The sequence below is a fragment of the Sturnira hondurensis genome, unplaced genomic scaffold, assembly GCF_014824575.4.
Source record: "Sturnira hondurensis isolate 20B ecotype Veracruz unplaced genomic scaffold, ASM1482457v3 Scaffold0021490, whole genome shotgun sequence".
Classification (NCBI taxonomy): Eukaryota; Metazoa; Chordata; class Mammalia; order Chiroptera; family Phyllostomidae; genus Sturnira; species Sturnira hondurensis.
The window spans coordinates 5,262,752-5,282,203 of NW_028094121.1; the positions used below are offsets into that span (position 1 = coordinate 5,262,752).

General features: G+C 53.6%; 1 protein-coding gene across 1 annotated transcript; it reads right to left on the reverse strand.

Moving 5' to 3' along the window:
- Window positions 1-1,884: 1,884 nt before the first annotated feature.
- NT5C1A (5'-nucleotidase, cytosolic IA) lies at window positions 1,885-18,473 on the reverse strand. Its single transcript, XM_037032544.1, has 6 exons — window positions 18,265-18,473; window positions 8,955-9,122; window positions 8,447-8,576; window positions 6,866-6,988; window positions 4,564-4,748; window positions 1,885-2,559 (listed from the first exon to the last, which is right to left on the reverse strand). Exons 1-6 carry the CDS (start codon window positions 18,388-18,390, stop codon window positions 2,173-2,175), a joined length of 1,119 nt encoding a protein of 372 aa, XP_036888439.1. The 5' UTR covers window positions 18,391-18,473; the 3' UTR covers window positions 1,885-2,172.
- Between the last annotated feature and the right edge of the window lie 979 nt (window positions 18,474-19,452).

The following is a 19,452-nucleotide window of genomic DNA, read 5'->3' on the forward strand; positions in this document are numbered from 1 at the left end:
ACTGAGGGGATGGCGGGCAGATGTGTCTGTGGTTCAGCCAAGATCTAAGATGACTTGGGTTGAGCTCTCTGACTTCCTTCTCATTTCCCCTTAGGTCTCTTACTATCTCTGGCTGGTTTGGAGCATGCGTAGAGGAAGGAGCTCAAAACCAGGCCCTCTGCCTTGAAAGCCTCCACTGTTGCCCCAAAAGATTGTGGCTGTGGATGAAAAAGACCCTGTGCAGAGATATCCTCGTCACCTGCCCTTCCCCAATATGGCGGTCAGTGCGGGGCATCTACCCCGGCTCTCCGCACAGCCTTGCCCTTCTGCCCCAGCACCCGCCTCTAGGCGCTGATGGCAAAAGCCCAGCCAAGCACTTCAGTTCTGGCCGAACTATAGCTCATTTTGAGAACCACCTTTGTGTTCTCACTTTTTTCTCCTTCCTGGATGATCCTTCTGCAACGACTGCCCTACCTGCACTGCCCAGAACCTGTGCATCCTCAAGAGGACAAAGGTCAGGCTCTGGAGGGCTCTTTACCCCCTTCTTCTGCACACACCTCCAGCCTCCTGCCCACTTTGACAGTACCTTTGGCTTTCTTCACAAAGCACCTGATCACAGCTAGGAGTCCCCCAGGAACTGGGCAGTCAGCCCCCACCCATAGAGATGTCTGTTCACACCCCTAGGTCTTCCCAAGGGACCAGCCATTGGTGCCTATCATCCCTCCGGAGAGAACCGGGCTGGTCAGCAAAGGAAGAGGCTGACTCATCAAGCAGTGAGAATTCTACCCTGGAAGTGGTGGCGAAGGGGCTGCAGGCACTCCTGCAAGGGTGCAAGACTCATGGGTGTCCCTTGCACGCATCCCAGTGATGGAGAGCTCATTACTTCCACTCACAATTTCATAGCTGTAGAAGCTTCTAGTGCACATTTCAGCCCCTTTCTTCTCTAACTGGCCATGGCCACAGACCAGACCTCTCACACACCCCACATCATCCCAGACATGCCTTCCTTCCCTCAAGCTCAGCCTGGACAACCTCTCACTTCACCCACTGAGCTCTTGCCCCCTGGGCCCACAACAGTAAACCCCAATACTCCACCTTTCCCCTCACTGGCAGGGCTGCTCAGTGACACAGCAGAATGCAATAATGGAGGAGCGAGGGTTGAGGTGAGAGGCTTGGCAGGCAGGAACTGAACTTTGGCTACAAGCACAAGCAATGGAAACATGGAGCAAGCTGCCACTAAAGCTGCTCCCCCGGACGTGCCTGCAGTGCCCCCTGCTGGCTGGATCAGAGTTTGCATGCAGGTTTAATCCACCCCCTCATTTCTTTCACAGACACCCCCTACCTGGCAGCCGCTGACCCCTGATGAGACAGATTAGAGGATCACAGGAAGCAAATGGGTCATTTTGTCCAGTGGTTTCCAAACGTGTAAAATTATAGGTGGGGTTGCTGTGGATGATTGTGCATTGTGCCCAGCTGACAAAGGCCTCCGGGCTGAGGAGCCCAGTGGGGGCTGACGTCCCCCTCATATCCTGCTGGGCAAGCTGTGCACCCAGCGTGGATACAGCCGGCCCAGAGGAAGGGCCTTCTCTGCACAATTCACTCTAGAGACAGCGTCTTTGTGTAGTCTGCACAAAGGTGCTGTGCAGACCAGCAGCAGCGCTGGTACACAACACTTCCTTCAAAGAGGACAATCTTATAAAACCAAGCTTCTTTAGCTAAAGGAGTTTGAAAACCACCTAAAAGATGGGGAAACTGAGGCCCAAGTAGGGGAGGGACTTGGTCAAAGTCATGCATTTTATGCCAGGACAGAGCACAGAGGTCAGAGTCCCCTCTCTCTTGATGCAGTGCTCTTCGAACTATACGGGGCTGGATTCCCCACCCCCACCCCCCCGCCCCGCACCCCAGGCCCTTTGCAGGCATCCTGGCTCCTTGGACCCTGCCACGCCCAGTGCCATCCACTTCCCCCTGAAGTCCAGCCACAGTCTTACTTTCCTAGCCAGCATTGTGGCACAGAGCTGGCCCAGAATGAGAGCTGGTGAGAATGCCAGCCCGGTCTTCATGACTGTCTACCAGTACCTCACTCAGGGATGAGGGCAGACATGCAGCAAGGCAGTGTGGTAAGAGACTAGAAGGGTCAGTCCACTGGATGACATGTCAAAGTATGACAGGGAGCTGTGCCTGGAACACTGAGGGTCAGTGAGGCTGGCAGTTCGGCTGCTGTGCAGCTGGGGTCTGCTTCACAGGTGTAGTCCACCGGGGTGTCTGTGCCACACCGTAAGGCACGTGGGCAGCCACTGTGCCCATCTCCTGAGCCCCAGCCACATGGAACATCTGGTCATCAAAGAAGATGTGTGGGCGGATCTTCTCAAGCAGGGGGCCCTTGGGCGCCCCCGCAAGGAACAAGGCTTCATCTGTCTCCAGGCCCCAGCTGCGCAGAGTCTTGAGAGCCCGGGCCCCAGAACTGGCTGCGCTGCGTGCCGTCACCAAGTAGGTGCGGATTGGGCACTCCAGCCGCAGGCCCTTGGAGTAGAATTTCTTCTGCAGCCTACCCAGAGCCTCCAGAAAGCCCTTTAAAGGTCCCTATGAGAAGGCAAGGGAAGACTGTGAGCGCACCCCTCTTGCAAACTTTTGCTCCCTCTCCAGCTGGGCTCCTCCCTAAAGCACTCATGTCTTGATGCTTGGCGTGGGAAAGCTTCTGAAGGTCCCCACATCTCTCAGCCCTGTTCTGCCTGCTGAGGCCACTGTGCATCCACAGGGCAGTCTGTGTCAGAATAACCACACCAGGACAGCTGTTACTCTGTGTGTCCATCTCTGTGCCCCCCGGGAAAAATGGGTGTCTGTCCTGCAGCTCAGTAAGTGTGACCTTCTGTGTTCCCCAGCAGGGAAGATATTAAAAATATCCTCCAGGCAGAATGGATTCCAGCTGCGAATGACACGGACGGACAGACCAGGGTGTAACTGGCTCAGGGTGTCATGCTCTGGCTCTCTGGGGTCAGGGAAAGGATTTACTCTCTACAGTGCTGGGAGCAATGAAGGTTAATGAGGACATGTGAGTAAAGAACCAGATGATGGTAAAAGAAAGAAAGAAAGGGAGAAAGAGAGAGAGAAGAGAAGAGAAAAGAAAAGAAAAGAAAAGAAAAGAAAAGAAAAGAAAAGAAAAGAAAAGAAAAGACAAAACTACAACAGCAGCTGGAAATAAGGAGAGGCAGGTTCCCAGTCTTGGAGACCCCTCGCCTGCTGGGAGACTGGGGAAAGCAGTGATCTCCTGGGCTCTGCCTGCCATGTAGTGGGAACACAGTCCTGCCCTGATTCCCAAGGGTGTTAGAGGGAATTAATGAGAATGGGAGTGAAATGAATGTTCAGGGCTGCAACTGGAGCCTGCTGAAGTCTTGGTGAGAGGGGATCTGGGATGATGGAGATTTTTGCTAAAATCACAAATAGGCCCTGGCTGGTGTAGCTCAGTGGATTAAGCACGGGCCTTCAAACCACATGATGGAGGTTCGATTCCCAGTCAGGGCACACGCCTGGGTTGCAGGCCAGTTCCCAGCAGGGGACTCACAAGAGGCAACCATACATTGATATTCCCCTCTCCTTCTGTCCTTCCCTTCTCCTCTGAAGATAAATAAATAAAATCTTTTTAAAAAATCACAAATAGGAGCTCCCAGGAGGCCTGGAGAATTCCATCGGCTCCAACCCCAAGGAATTGTAACCAGGGACTAGGGCGTATTCTGCCCTCAAGGAGACTTCTGAGCAGTATGGTGTTGAGTGGGGGTCCCTGAGCCCCTTGTCAAAGGATGGATGGCAGGAGGTAGTTGGGGCTGGTCAGCCCAAAGCAGAGGGACTGCCCCAGACCCCACGCCCAGCTGGATCTCCCTGCCCAGGTGAGGAGCTCCAGTCCACCTTTCCCTCTCCTCCAGTGAGGGAAGCAGGGGTTTCTTGAGAGGAAGGGAGACTACTCAGAGGGGCGGGGGAAGCTCAGAGAGATGATGAGGGCTCCAGAGAGAGGCTGAGGCTTTCAGAGGGTGAGGGGGACTGTAGAGAAGGGATGGAGCCCCTGACCAGTATTAGTTGGCTGGGCATGTCCTGCAAAGCAAAAGGTTGCTGGTTGGATTCCTGGTCAGGGCACATGCAGGTTCAGTCCTCGGACAGGGTTTGTACAAGAGGCAACCTATTGGTGTTTCTCTCTCACATCGATGTTTCTCTCCCTCTCTTTATCCCTCCCTTCCCCTCTCTCTAAAACTAAATAAATACAATCTTAAAAAAGAGAGAGAAGGGATGGAGACCTCAGCAAGGAACTGCAAAGGAGAGGTAGAGGCTTCAGAGAGGGGCTTTGAGAGGAGATGGGGGCTTCAGAGGGAGAATGGGACTGCAACAAGAGGGGTAGGAGCTTGGGGAAGGGGAAGAAGCTCACTGAGGGGAGCCAGGGGTCAAGTGAGAGGGATGAAGACTGAAGGCTTGGTGAGCAGACCCGCCTAGATTCTAGGCCAACCTCTGAGTGTGGTTCTGGGCTGGAGGTTCCAGCCAAGGCAGGCTCTGGGGAGCTGCCCTGCTCCACTCGGGGGTTCTGGGGCTTGTGTGGAGCACCTGAGCCAAGGGTTTGTTCTCATGGGCCTTCTCGTGCTCGAAGAACCTGTCCAGCCCGTGGGCTTTGACGATGCGCTCCGACTCGTCTGAGAAGAGCACCGCGTCCCCATCGAAGGCCACACGCAGCTGACTCTGGGACACTGCCACGTCCCTGCTGGGGCTGAAGATGGTGGCAGCTGCGATCCCTGGGTGGAGAGAGGTGAATGTTGTCTGCCTTCATCCTGACAATAGGGCTCCCTGACACCTGGGGCCAGGATAGGGCTGTCTCACCTGCCTCATCCAGGGTTCAGAGGGTACAAGGTAAATGAGAGCTAAGATTTGGGATATTAAAAACCTGGCCATAAGAATGGATGGCAGCTTTTGCCCTGAGCAGGGGTCTGAGGGCTCTGGCCTAAGCCTGAGGTTCCCTTCAGTTGCTGCTGTGTGGGAAGGTCTGAGGGAGCCCCGGGCAACAGCAGGATACTTAGCGGACTCAGAGCAGGAGCCACGGATCAGCCAGTACGGATGAATGTCAATATCATAATATCTAGGGAGGTCATGCTGGCATGGACTGTCGGAACGTCAGTCCTGGCTGGAAGGAAGGGTCCCCGGGCCGCTGAGGTCCTTCCTGGGGTCCCTCACAGACTGTTGATACAGACCTGCAGGGTGCTGCTGGGCAGGAGCCCTGACCCTGGCTTGGCCTCCCTCTCTTGCTGTTGATTCTGACAAGGCCCTCGCCTGCTCTGCACCCACCCCAGGATGGATGTCTCAGCTCTGTCTGGGGCTGAGCTCTGTCTGGAGCTGGAGCTGCAGCTGAGCTGCAGCCTGGGGTGGAGTGGGCGTGGGTACCCTAAGTCTGCTGTCACAAAGGCACCCAGGTGTGTCCTACTCAGGACAGCCTGGCTGTTCAGGGTTCCTTGAGGCAATGTAGGTGGCCATAAGGGGCAGCACTAATTACACTTGACTGTGACACAGACTCTCTGCTTCTCTAGGTCAAGGATGCCTGCCAGAAACCCGGGCTCCAGGCTAGAGCTACAGTGGACAAGAGAGCCTGTGCGTGGAGGCTGGAGGCCTGGTCAGTCGGTTCAGCCCATTCCCTACCCTTCATCTCTCCAGAGGCCACCTCAGCCCTGCTCTTTGGGAATCTGGGATCAGAGGGGCTGGGTGTAGGAAGAGCTCTGGGAGAGGTGAGCAGTGCCAACCCCGCAGCAACTTTGCTTGCCTGAGGACGTTATAAGTAGGACCAGGCCCTGGGCATCAGGCCAGGAACCCTCTCCACTCTGCCAATACTGGAGCCAAGATGAACCAAAACCAGCCCTACCCCGAGCAGGGCTGCCGCCCTGACCTCCGCCTGCTCTCCAGCCTGAGCTCAGATTGCAGACATACAGAGGCACACAGGCAGGCCAGGGCCATGGCTCCAACCAGAGGGCGTGACATCTGTGTGGGGAAATGGCTTCTGGTCCCTGGCTAAAGAGCCTCCTAGAGGCCCGAGCAGCTCAGAGGAGTGAGACATCAGGCTCCTAGGCAGGAGACAGCGTGAAGGAGGAAGAGAAAAGTCAGTATATTGCTGGTTGATAAACCTGCCAGTAGTGCGTAGCCTGAGAAGCCCTCTCAGGTGGGGGGGCCTGTCGGCCTGTGCCAGAGGACCAAGGCTATGGCTGCCACCCAACACTGCCCCTTGAAAGAGACACATGGAGGGAAGTTTTCTTTGTCAGAACTTGTGGCCAGGTCTCCTAACCTCGCCTCAGCTGCTGGAACGCTGGCCATTTCCCAGACCACACTCATTGCTCAGGCTGAACTAGAAACTTATCTTTCTCCTCACTGGCCCAGAGAGGGCCAGAGGCTGCCCATGGGTCACACAGGAATCAGAACTCCTACTGACCTGGAAGATTCCTCGAAGGGAGTGGCCTTCTGGGCTATAAGGAGGGCTTCCATGGAAACAGAAGCCAGAGTGATGGTGATAAGTAAAAGCATCCTTAATGTGGTAGGGCAGGGGGTGGGCGATAATAGGTGGGCGATACCCACGCCCACTCCACCCCAGGCTGCAGCTCAGCTGCAGCTCCAGCTCCAGACAGAGCTCAGCCCCAGAGCTGAGACATCCATCCTGGGGTGGGTGCAGAGCAGGCGAGGTAAGTAGAATAGGTGGGCCTTGTTCTCAGAGTCTATGGGACAGGTCATAGGAATTAAGGAAGGTAGTCTGCCTTCCAGTGACCACCGCAACCCCTAGCACCTGCTCGGGGCTTTAGGACCCGGCCTCCCACCTCGGGGACCCCTTTGCCAGACTCATGCCAGACCTATGATCCCCCTCCCTAGTTTCACTCACCTTCATCAATAGCTTCCCGAACTTTTTCTGCATCAGCTGACAAGTAGAGGTTGGTGTGATAGGCCTTGAGGTAGCAGATGGGGCTATTCCCACCCGTCATGCAGAACCTCTCGATGAACAGGTCTGGGGAGGAAACAGAACAGTCAGACGATGCCCGAGTCAACCCTTAGGGCCCCGCCTTGGTCCCTCCAGGTGCAGTAGACACTGTCTCGGCTCTGAGCGGTGGTGGGGCACTGGAGTGGTTCTCTGAGTGATTTTAGGCCAGTGTCGTTCCTCGCTAAACCGCTCCATCCTTCACCCATGAAGTGAAGACGATCCGGAGCAGCTGTGCGGCTCACAGTAACATCCTCTCGCCAGGGGATTCCAGTACTAAACACGATGGATCCCTAACCAGGAGTGACCCTCTTGGCCCTCGCTGATTGGATAGGGACAGACACCTGACCCCGGCTAGGCCAATCAGACTCTCTCACAGCCTGGGCTGACAGCCACCCAGTACCTATGTCTGCAGAGGTTGTAAAATATTTGCTGGTTGATAAACGGCCGCTGCTCTGAGTCCACTGAGTTAGTCCAACACTACCGCATCCCTCACGCGGGACAATCCACAACGGAAGGGGCACAGCAGGAGTGCTTCTGGACAGGCTCCTGTACTGCAGGCGCTGTCTGTCCTGATTACTCCGCGCCTGCATCACAGTCGGTTAAATATTTTGAATATAACTCCTGCTCCCAGCAATTTGAAATTAAGATTTAAAAAATGCCAACTGGACTTTCTTGGTTGCTTAAAACAAAGACTTGTAAACTTACAAATTTTGGGCACGTTCAGGAAAAGCAGAGAAGCCTGCCTAATTCGGGGAGAAAAAGAGACGGGAAAAAAAACAAAAACAAAAACAAAATAAAGACACGGACTTGCTGAGAGAAGCAGAAATAAGGGCTCATGCGGCCCAGAGAGAGAACAGCCCAGGAGAGATTTCCAGTTCTTGGATTCGGGCCTTTTAGGCCCAATGTTACTTCTTGTTCTGTGGTTCTAAGACGCACTCCTATAAACTCACAAAAGATGTCCCCCCCCCCCACCCCCTTAAACTGGCTCTGAAGGGTCCATTACTTTCAATCAAGGATTTGAATTAGGCCACCAAGCCCCACGCACTCGGATGACTGCACCTGTTCTCCGAGCAGCTTTGTGAGGCCCGGGAGCCCCACTGCAGTCGGAGACGCGGAGGCGCCGGGCTGCAAGGGCCCTGCCGGATCACATGAGGAGTGCGGCCAGGGCGCGGCGAGCTGGAGCCGGCTGATACTGACTTGCAGGAACTGAATGTTAAATATCCTGGGATTCTGGGAGCCAATGTGATTGTTAGACTGTTGGTAGCTTGAAATCAGCCATGGTGGGAATGCTTACACCCTGAAAATGCCAATGCCACAACTGGGTGCTTTTCTTGCTGTTGTTGATGATTTTTTTTTTAAAGAGCTGGTTTACCAGCACATCCCTGGGTTTGGGGTTCTAGTTGGTACACCCTCGCCCTGCAGAGGTGTGGCCCCGCCCCCAGGTGTCTGGCAGGGGTGTCCCGTGGTCCCATCCCGCATGCTCACCATAGTGGTTGATGCTGTTGATGAGGCGGACACCCACTTGAGCGTGGTTGTTGGTTACGAGGACAATGTCGAAGATGTCCTCACTGTCGGGGTAGAGCTCCCGGAGTTGCCTGTTCACAGCCTCCAGAGCCTGGATGGGAGAGGGGGCCCTGCTGCTCAGATGCCCAGGGACGAACATCTGCAGCGGGTGGCCAGGGTTGGGGAGGACGGGGACATGGGCTTCCTCCTCCCGATCTCTGCCGTTGTACTAGTTGATTCACTGAAAGCATGAGTGGGCGCTGAAATCCAGTGTTCCACTCACCAGACTGTTTACCTGGTGTGGGGCTGCATTAGTCCGGAGGCCGGGGTGGCCTCGTCGTCCCACAACAGTTCTGCCCCTAGCCAAGCCGTGCTCCCGTGGGGCAGCACCATCCCCAAGGGCCCCTCTTCCGTACTCAAACATCCATGGGAGTGCTTTTTCCAACCCCCGACAAAGGCACTGTACGGCTCATGGTGGGCAGCCACTCACCTTCACGAAGGGGAAGGCCGGCCCCGGGCTGAACGGCTCGTTCTCGTGCTCCAGCTGGTAGCGCACATACTCCTCCACGCCCTGCTCCGTGTAGATCCGCTGCTCCTCGTCCATGCGGAACAAGGCTCGGGAGGACACAGCAATGGTGACTGCATTCTGAGGCTTGGGCTGCAGAGGTGCAGGAGAAGGGCCATCACTCACACTCCCCTGAGGTGGGTCTTGTGTTCCAGCCCCTCTGGGCACTGGGGCAGGAAGTAAACCCAGGCCTAGCCTCTGCCGGAGAAGGCTTAGTCTTGGGATAGGACCCTCTCTGTGTAGGACCCAGCTGGGGACGGAGATGATGGCTCTCCACTAGGAAGCACCTTAGGGTGGCAGGGACATGCCCTCAGCGAGTCTGCAATCTGGCCAGCCATCTGGACACAGCAGAAAAGGGAATACAATGTATGGAGCCACAGAGTGGGGCTGATGCTCAAGGTGGCCTCTGGTCTCCACTATAAAATGGGAGCCACAGGCCCGTCAGAGGAATTGTGCTTGGAAACAAGACAACTATGTGACCACATTTGTCTCCAGCCCAGATCTTTCTCCTGTGCTCCTAACTCATGCATCTCACTGTCCCACTTGACTAACAGACACTCGAACTCAACGTGCTCAAGGCCAAATTCCTGCCACTCTCTCCACTGCCAAACCTGGACTCCTTCCTCCTTCTTCATCCCATTGCTCTGCACCACCATGCACTTCTCTCCTGACCAGGAGCCCAGAAGTCAAGGCAAGCCTCCCCTCTTCCTCAACTCCTTTTCCCTATCAATCAGTCACCAACAATCAGTCACCCACACCTGTCAACTCCACTGGACTCCCTCCACTTCCTTCTGTCTCCTCTACCACAGCCCAGTCCGTCACCATCTGTCCTATCCTCCAATCTGTCACCCATATTGTTGTCAAGGGATTTTCCCACGTTCAAGTCTGGTGGTGCGCCCCTCCCCTTGAGTGGTACCCATTCCTCTCAGACTCCAGTCAGTAGCCTTTGGTGTAGAGTAGGAAGCTCTTCATGACAGATCCCTTACTTCTCTCTCCGCGCTCACCTTCCCATGACCCCCGTTTGCTCACGCTGACCTCTCTCATGTGCGAGCACAACTTCCCATCTGTCTCCGAGCCTTTGCACATGCCATTCCCCCTCCCGATCTGCACTCTCCCTGACTCTCAGCCCAGCTAACTTCTACCCAACCTTTGGGTCTCAAACTCCGTGCCGCCTCCAGGAAGCCTTCTCTCACGCCTACCTATGGGTGAGCTCCCTCTCCCATTTCCTTTTCCACTCCTATTTTTCTATTTCCTTTTTAGTAAAATTCAACAGTAAGTTGTTTATTTTCTTTCTTTCTTTCTTTAATTACTTTTCAAGTATAGTTTTATGTCTATTACTCCCATGCCATCCCACCACCCCCCGATAGTAAGTTATAATTGCTTATTCACTTATTTCTATTTCTAGACAGAACTCTAGAGAGGAAGCAGGAACTGTGCCTAAGTTCTGAGGGAGCAGGGACTATGTCTATCTTGTTACTTTATTGTATGTCTAGTGCTTAGAACTGTACCTAGCCCATAACAAGAGCTCAGTACATTTTTAATGGCTCTGAACTTTTGAGTAACATATTGAAGCGATATTTGTCATGACAAATTTTACACGAATTAGAAACTTCAGTGAAGTGCTCTAATCTGTTCAGATTACTTGACATATAGCAGGTGCTCCAAGAATATTTTTTTCGGTTGATGCAAATTTGACAAACATTTACTGGTTCTTTGTGCCAGATACCTGGGCTCTGCCTGGGGAGGTCCTGTCCCCTGAGCTCACAGTCTGGGAGGGGAGAAACAGCGATGCGGAGGGGACTGAAATGAGTGGCAGAACACAGGTGAAAGCCTGGTCTTGATGACAGGGGTTCAGAGGAAGTTGTCACAGGAGAGGAGGCATTTGAGCTGAGACGTGGAGGGGGAGCAGGGTGAAGGAAGGCGTGAAGAGGTGTGCACATGTATTCACAAGGGTGAGCAGAGCCCAGGGTGTGGGGGTACAGGTGAGCCCAGAACAGTAGGAAGGTGCCAGGTTGCAGAGGGCCTTCTCTCAGGGCCTCAGAAGCTCTCAGAACTCCTTCACCCCCTGCAGTGGAATGGAGACAGGGGTGTGCCATCACAGACAGCGGCTGGGCCCTTGGTAATCCCTGGGAGGGTCAGGATGTGGGTTCCCAAGGGACTCCCAGACTCCCAGAGTCCCACTGCATCTCTGTGACCTGCGCTGTATGGGACCATGATTACCACTTTGCAGATGAGGGGCTCACATCGGGGCCTTCTCCCAGTGGCCCTGCAGGCCACGCACTGGCCCCGCTGCTTCTTTCTGGAGTCAAGCCTAGGTTCCAATCAGTTGACAACACTGAGTGATGACCATGTGACAGGCACTGTTCTGGGGACATGGCAGGAAACAAGACAGGTGTGATCCCTGCCCCCATGGAGCTTGTGACCTGTCCCCAAGACAGAGACCCGTGCCATCCTTTGGAAGAACACTGTCCAATAGAACTTTCTGGGATATTAGAAATGTCCAGAGCTGTCCAGGGGGCTACATGTGACTATGGAGAAACTTGAAATGCAACTAGTGAGACAGAGGAACTGAATTTTTAGTTGTATTTAATTTTAATCAATTTACATTAAGTGCCTATGACTGGCAAGTGAGGATTTAAAACCTCAGAGGATTTAAAACCTCCGAGTTGGAATGGAAGACCAAAGAGCTCCCCAAGCTCGTGAGGTAGACCACAGTTTGCATTTGGCTTTTATTCCCACGAGGCACTGTCTGCGGCCAGCAGGGCCAGTCTAAAGGCAGTGGCAGGACAGGTGCCTCTCCTCTGGGGCTCAGCTCAAGTCCTGCCCCAGTTGCTGGCCGCCACCCTGTGTCTGTGTGTCCTTGGCCCAGGTACCTTCCAACCCCATCAGCAGCTGTGAGCCTTCAAGGAAAGAAAGTAATAAAGCTACAAGACCTAGAGAAAAAGAGTGCCAGAAGGATGGTGAGAGATGGGAAGTGTGGAGTTAGGAGAGAAGGGAGACCTACTCTTCCAGACCCAGGAAGCCTGTTGGCCTTCGGGACAGCGGCTGAGTGTGTCCCGCCCCCTGGGCTTACTGCCTTAGGGACAGAGTCCACCATCCCTTCAAGGACAGAGAATCGGCTGCCCTCCCAGCCCCTTCAGGCAGGTTCCCAAGCCGGCCACTCCAGCCCAGGCAGCCAGCCGAGGTCTCACTCCTCTCTGCCCCACAGTCCCTGCCAGACTGCCATGTTCTGGGTCCCCCCTGGCTGACCTGCCCAGACCCCATCCCATCCCACCTTGGGCCATTGCAAGAAAATCACCCCAGGTGCCTTGGCTCTAGAACTTTCCACTTCTTCTATTTTTAAAAAAGATTTTATTTATTTATTTTTTAGACAGATGTGAAGGGAGGGAGAACGTGAGAGAAAGAAACATCAATGTGTGTGTGGTTGCCTCTCGTGTGTCCCCTACCTGGGACATAACCCACAACCCGGGCATCTGCCCTGACTGGGAATTGAACCAGCAACCCTTTGGTTCCCAGGCCAGCACTCAATCCACTGAGCCACACCAACCAGGGCCACTTCTTTTAGGGATGGGGAAAGTGGCCCAGAGAGGGAAAGAAAATTATTCTAGGTCACACAGCAAAGTCAAGGCAGAGCCAAGATAAGATCCGAAGTCTCTGGCCTCTTTCTATACAGCAGCACCCCATCCCCCATAAGCCCCTTCTCAATAACTCTCAGGAGACCCCAACCCCTGCTACTTCAGCCACTTCCCTGAGACAGCCCTCCCACATAGCCCCTTTCCAGATTTGGGAGAAATGGTGAGGGGCACAGTGCCCTCACACTGAGGATTCCATGGGCAGGCCTCTCTTCACCTCAGATGGAGGTCCCAAGGGCAGGCCCCCGCCTCCCCGCTCAGCCTGCTCTGACACTGTCCAGGTGAGGTGGAGTCTGAGGACCTAGAGGGCGTGAGCTGGAAGCGATGAGCGGCCCGGGCTGCAGGGGGAGCTGAAGGGACAGGTGAAAGTGGTTGGCCAGGGCTGGGTAGGAGCAAGTGCTCAGAGACCCTCCTAGACCCAGCTGCAGAGGGAGGCCACCCTGTCACGTGTTACAGGTGAGCCTGGGAACAGGTCCCCCAGAAATCAGAAAGGAGTCCAGATTCCAGACTGGGAACTAGGCCAGAAAGACCCTCACCCGAGACCAGAAACTCAGCCTGGGAGCACTGGCCTGCCAACTCTCTCTGCCTTCCAGCCGGGTGGGGGCCAGGCTGGTGCCCCCCTCTGACATGGGGGGTTGCAATGGGGTGACAGTGGAGGGCAGCACAACCCCACCCCGCCTGTCTGAGGAACTCTCATTTAGGCTGATATGATTCCGCCTGTTGGGACCAAGACAGGAACTTGGCCAAGAGCTGTTACTTCTAGAAGGACTTAGAGGGAGAAGGGCAGCTGGAGGAAAGAGAGACAGATAGGTCTGCACTGAGGAAGTCCTCTGGCCCCATGAGGTGAGGGCCTCCTATGCATCTGAGGCTTAAATAGTTCACTTAGGCTCCTGGGAATGAGAATGAGCCCAGCCAGGTCCTGATGTGGCCCATGAGGCCTAAAGCCCCCAGAATAGCCTGTGGGAGGAGGGGCTAGGGCAGGAAGGAGTAGGGGCCAGGAAGCCACCAGGCGCCTTGCCGCTCAGAGAATTGCGAGGGTCAGGGGCTGACAGAGAGGTCGGGACTGACAACCGGGCCTGAGTGTCTGGATTCTCTGGTGCTTGGGGAGGAAATGAATTGGGGAGCTCCACTGACCACCTGGGTTCCCAGCGCCCATCCCCTTCCCTCCATCCCCCGGGGCCGTGAGAGTAGTCTAACTTGCTCCGCAGACAGGGACCGGCACCCTCCCTAGCCTGCCTGCTGCCAGGCACGCCCTCTCCAATCCATCCGCAGCACTGCCCAGGGTGCTCCTTCTAAAATGAAAATGAAAACAAATTAATCCGTTGCTGAAAAACCCTGCCTCGCCCTATAATGGTTTTCACGCTCTTTTAAAAAGTAGGTTGACCTATTATGCAAATGAACTCTTGGGGGAAACCCAAATACGTAAACTGGATATTACCATATCTTACTGGCATAAATTTATTTCACAAATTCAAATGTATTACACATACATAAAGTATTTATTGTGTCAACCAATGAAAACAACACAGTTGTTTGGATAATGAGAAATGGAAACTGAGAGTTAGGATTCAGACTTAACTGGTATAGACTTAAGCTTCATCATTTAGTCAATTTGTTTCTGCATTTGTTGGTTTGTTTTCTTTTTTTATTGTTGGGTTTTTCACAGTATTGAGAAAGCCCTGATTCACACCAATAAGTGGCTGCAAACGATCGAAGGCATTTTGTTCTGTTTTGTTTTAAGCTACAAGTCTCAAGAGACTCAGCAGTACTTGCCAGCAATCTCAAGATACTCTTCTATTAAACAGATCACAGGAAAAGCTTTATTCTAAGGTTTGCTAAAGAAATAATAATAATAGGGACTTCTGGTCAAGATGGAGACATAAGTAGACACACTTTGCCTCCACGCGCACCACAAAAAGAATTACATCTAGCCCTGGCTGGTGTGGCTCAGTGGATTGAGTGATGGCCTACGAACCAAAGGGTTGGCAGCTCAATTCCCAGTCAGGCGCATGCCTGGGTTGAGAGACAGGTCCCCGGTGGGGGGTGCGTGAGAGGCAACCACACATTGATGGTTCTCTCCCTCTCTTTGTCCCTCCCTTCCCCTCTCTTTAAAAATGAATAAACAAAATCTATTTTTAAAAAAAAGCCACATTCATTCAGATGAGTAAGAGGCATGGAGACTTGGAGATGGGGCGGAGAGAAGACAAGATATGGCATGGAGAGGTGCGGTGAAATGGGGCATAGGTGGTCCCACATTCATGTGTGGTGGGTAAAAATCTGGAGGGATACTCTGGGAGCTGGTGATCCCAGCCCCAGGCCAGATTGCACAGCCCAGGGTTCCAGCACTGGGAAGAGAAATCCCAGTAACTTCTGGCTGTAAAATCCACTGGGGATTGGGGAAGCAGAAGAAACTGCCAGATTTTCAGGAAACTCCATTTAAATGGTCTACATGGTCTTAAAACATACGCAAACCCACTCACTTGGGGATTCAACACCAGGGCAACAGCTAGAAGGGCACCAGTTGCATATGGGGAGTGCGTGAAGTGACTGGAAAATGGGGCAAGTGCCAGGCAAACCCCCAGAAGCCAGGCAGCAGCACAGTCTCTTCTCTGAGCCCTTCCCCTCTCCCTACACAGAGCCACAAAGTGGTAAAGCAGGTTGCTCCACCCTGGTGATTACCTATGGCTCCACCCCACATAATTTACAGGTGTCTTTTACAGGGAGTCAAGGCAGCTCTACCTAATACACAGAAACAAACACCGAGAGGCTGCCAAATTGAGGAGATAAAGAAATATGGCCCAAGTGAAAGAACAGACCAAAACTTCAGAAAAAGAACTAAATGAAGCAGAGATAGCCAACCCATCATATGCAGAGTTCCAAACACTGGTGATCATGAACTGGTACTCAACGAACTCATTGAGTATGGCAACAACAGAAAGGAAGAAAGGAAGATTACACTAAGTGAAACAAAGAGAAATCTCTAGGAAATCAATAGTGGAGGGAAGGAAGCCAGGAATCAAATCAATGATTTGGAACAGGAGGAAAAAATAAACATTGAACCAGAACAGAAACAAGAAACAAGAATTTAGAAAAACAAGGATAGTATAAGAAGATTCTAGGACACCTCCAAACATGCCAACATCCAAATCATAGGCTTACCAGGAGGAGAAGAGGAGGAGCAAGGAGTTGAAAACTTATTTGAAAAAATAATGGAAGAGAACTCCCCTAATTTGGCAAAGGAAATAGACATACAAGTCCAGGAAGCACAGAGAGTCCCAAACATGTTGGACCCAAAGAGGACCACACCAAGACACATCATAATTAAAATGCCAAAGGTTAAAGATAAAGAGAGAATCTTGACCTAACTGGTGTAGCTCAGTGGATTGAACTCGGGCTGCAAACCAAAGAGAGAATCTTAAAAGCAGCAAGAGAAAAGCATAGAGTTACCTACAAAGGAATTCCCATTAGATTGCCAGCTGATTTCTCAAAGGACACTTTGCAGGCTAGAAGGGACTTCCAAGAAGTATTCAAGTGATGAAAAGCAAGGACCTACAACCTAGATTATTCTATCCAGCAAAGCTATCATGTAGAATCAAAGGGCGGATAAAGTGCTTCCCAGACCAAGTAAAGCTAAAGGAATTCATCATCACCAAATTATTACTACATGAAATGCTAAAGGAACTTGTTTAAGAAAAAGAAGATCAAAACTATGAACATTAAAAAGGCAAATTCATAGCTATCAACAGCTGAATCTAAAAAACAAACAAACAAACAAAAAAATCTAAGCAAACAACCAGATCAAGAACAGAATCATAGGTATGGAAATCATTTGGAGGGTTATCAGCTGGGAGGGGTCGAGGGAGAAAGGGGGAAAGGCTACAGGGATTCAAAAGCATAATTGGTAGGTGCAACATAGACAGGGCAATGTTAATAGTATAGGAAATGAAGAAGCCAAAGAACTTATACGCACAACCTATGGACATGAACTAAGGAGGGGATTGCTGGAGGGAAGAGGGGTACCAGGTGAAAGGGGCAAAGAGGGAAAAATTGAGATAACTGTAATAACATAATCAATAAAATATATTTAAAAATAAAGTGTAGAATATAGTATAAATAAATAAATAAAATGTTCAAATAATAATAATAATAACAATCAACCTGCAGCATAAATTAATGTTAGTGGCCTCCAATGTGCAAAGACATCTGCATAACACATTTGAGTGAGTTGTTTTATTATACATTTTTAATTGTTTAAAACATACTTTGAAGAAGAAAGAAAATAAATTGGACTCACGGGTGTGCAGACCCCCTGAAACATGGGGCTCCAAGGAACCTCGTTTAAAACCCCTAGCCTCACTGAATAAGGTCCGGGCTCCTCAACGTGGCACTCAGGGCCCTTCGTGGGTCTCTGACACTCCTCCAACTCTTCTCCCAAAGACCTTGCGCTCTCCAACCCAGGTGCGTCGCGGTGCCTTTTACCCATCCAGTTTCTATCTCTGTCTGGGAAAAACCATCTATTCGCGCTTTAAGGTCAGCTCGAATGCCACCTCTACGGAGTCTAACCTAGTGGGCAGTCCCCTCTTCCCCCTGCTCCCACCGCACTTGCATGGTCTTTGGCCAGAGCACGCACCACTTGCAGGGTCTCCCTCAGTGCAGTGTGAGCTCCTGAGGCAGGGACTCAGCCTGCACTGTCTCTCAGTCCCATTGCTGAGAGGGCCTGGCAGAGTCTCAGGAAATGACTTTTGAAAGGTGGGCCTCCTGGGGTAGGGTCTTTGGAGGGTAGGGACAGGACACTTGAAGGTCAGGAGGGTGCTCTGTGCCAGCCTCTATTCTCAGTCTCTTCGGCAAGCTCTGAGATCACAAAGTGGGAGTGAGCAAGGGCCAGGGGCCAACCCAGAACTAGATGAGGGCTGTTTGCCCTCATCAAGAACTTGTCGGATGGGAAGAGGACCTCTCTCCTCTGTGAGTCCTGCAGGGCTGAGACCAACACGGGTGGAGAGGGGATGTTAATGCTTACTACGAGGGGAGCAGAGCCCAGAGCTGGGGCATAGAGTTCTGCGTTGGGAGCCCAGAACCAGGGACGCAGAACCCTGAGTGCACCCTTAGGACGCAGGGAGCACGGCACCCCAGCCCAGGGCGCAGGGCCCTGAGCCAGACCCCAAACCGAGAGGCTCGGGTCTGAAGAGAGGTACCCACATGGCAGAAACCGGAGCGCACAGCGAGGAGCCGGGTTTCCCGAGTCCGATTACTAGGGCCCGGGTCGCTACCCGAGCGCCACAGATCGGCACTGCCAAGTACTGCCGGTGCGCCCCGTGCAGCCCGCTCCGAGAGGGGCTGAGCCGCTCCGAGGGGCCTTGAGCTGCACCCAGGTGACAGCATGGGGGAGGGGGACCCTGGTTGTGGAACACGAGCCCCGGAAAAAAAAACGCGGAGCAGAGCTCCCAAAATAAACCCAAGCCTGCGCCAACGGCGGGGCGCATTCTGGTGCTGAGGACCTGCGTCCCCTCGTGGAGGGGCACCGCGGGTCCTCTGCAGGGGGGAGGGGGCTTGCGGCCCCACCCCTGGTGACCTTCCCTCCCTCCAGCCGCATGCCCCGTGTTTACCAATTTGGGTTTCTTCTTGGGCGCGAGTTTGTCGGAGAAAGCGTTGGCTTCCTCCCAGCGTGGGGCCGCGGCGGTCTCTGCCCCCGGCCCGGGCTCGCGGGGTTCCCGGGGCTCCCCGGCTTCCATGCTCTGGTTGTGCCCCAACCAGGGAGGGCGGCGGCGGAGACTCGGAGCTCGCCGGGCTGGGCTGCGCGTCCCGGGCGTGAAAAGGAGACAGGCAGCACGGGGAGTGTGGGCGAGTGAGCCCGCGGGAGGGCGGGGCTGGGGGCGGCGGTGCCAAGCTTGCCCTCTCGGTCCGGTCGCCCGGGTGTTGCCGTGGTGGTGCGCGCGAGCAGAGGACAGCTGAGCTCTCCGTCCCCCGCCGCCTCGCGCCCAGAGTGAATGGGGCGGTTGTGGGGGGCGGGGTTTGGCGTCTCGGGCTCTCAGGTGGAGGAGGCCTGAAGCGGGGCTTGCGGGCTGCTGCGGATTCAGGACTGGGGGGAGAGGGGCGGCCTGACAACTTAGTTTCCCAGGACGGTGAATCTCAGAGAGAAAATGAGAAGGTAGCTGTCCCCCGCCCGGCTTCAAAGTTAACCCTTTCCCCCTCCGTTGCAATGACCATGGGACCCTGAGCGGCTTTCCCTTAAACCATAGTCCATTCCGCGGAAGAGGAGGTAGTGGATGCACAGCTCTGTCAGCAGGAGCCCGCTTCCAGCCCGGCAGCTCTTTTCCACCAAGGCAGAAGGGTCCTTGAAGTCCGTATTGAGACTAGGCTCTCCTCTGCCTGGTGGGGTGCCCCGACCTGAGAGACACCCAGAGATTCTGAACCCAAGTTCTCGCTGGGCCCTCGATAGCCAGCAGGGGGCGCGCACCACCAGGTCCCATCAGTCAGTTTGGGATGCTCAGTTACAGGCTATATGGTGAGGTGGCTGGATGGAGGGAGGGTGGAAGAGAAGACTCAGAATCAGACACATGGACCACCATCCTGGAGTTTCAGGGCATTGGTGGAGAACCCTGGATGCAGACATTAATGCTTTCCATCCCAAGGCACAGGCCAGGAAACCGACAAGGGGCATCTCCGTGTGAGCCTAGAAGTGTGCACAGGTGGGTAGGACCAGCAGGAGAAAATGCTGGCTTAGCCTGGGGGGCATCTGCCTGGAAGAGGGTACAGAACGGAGGGACCCAGACAGACTCTGCCATCCCGGGAGG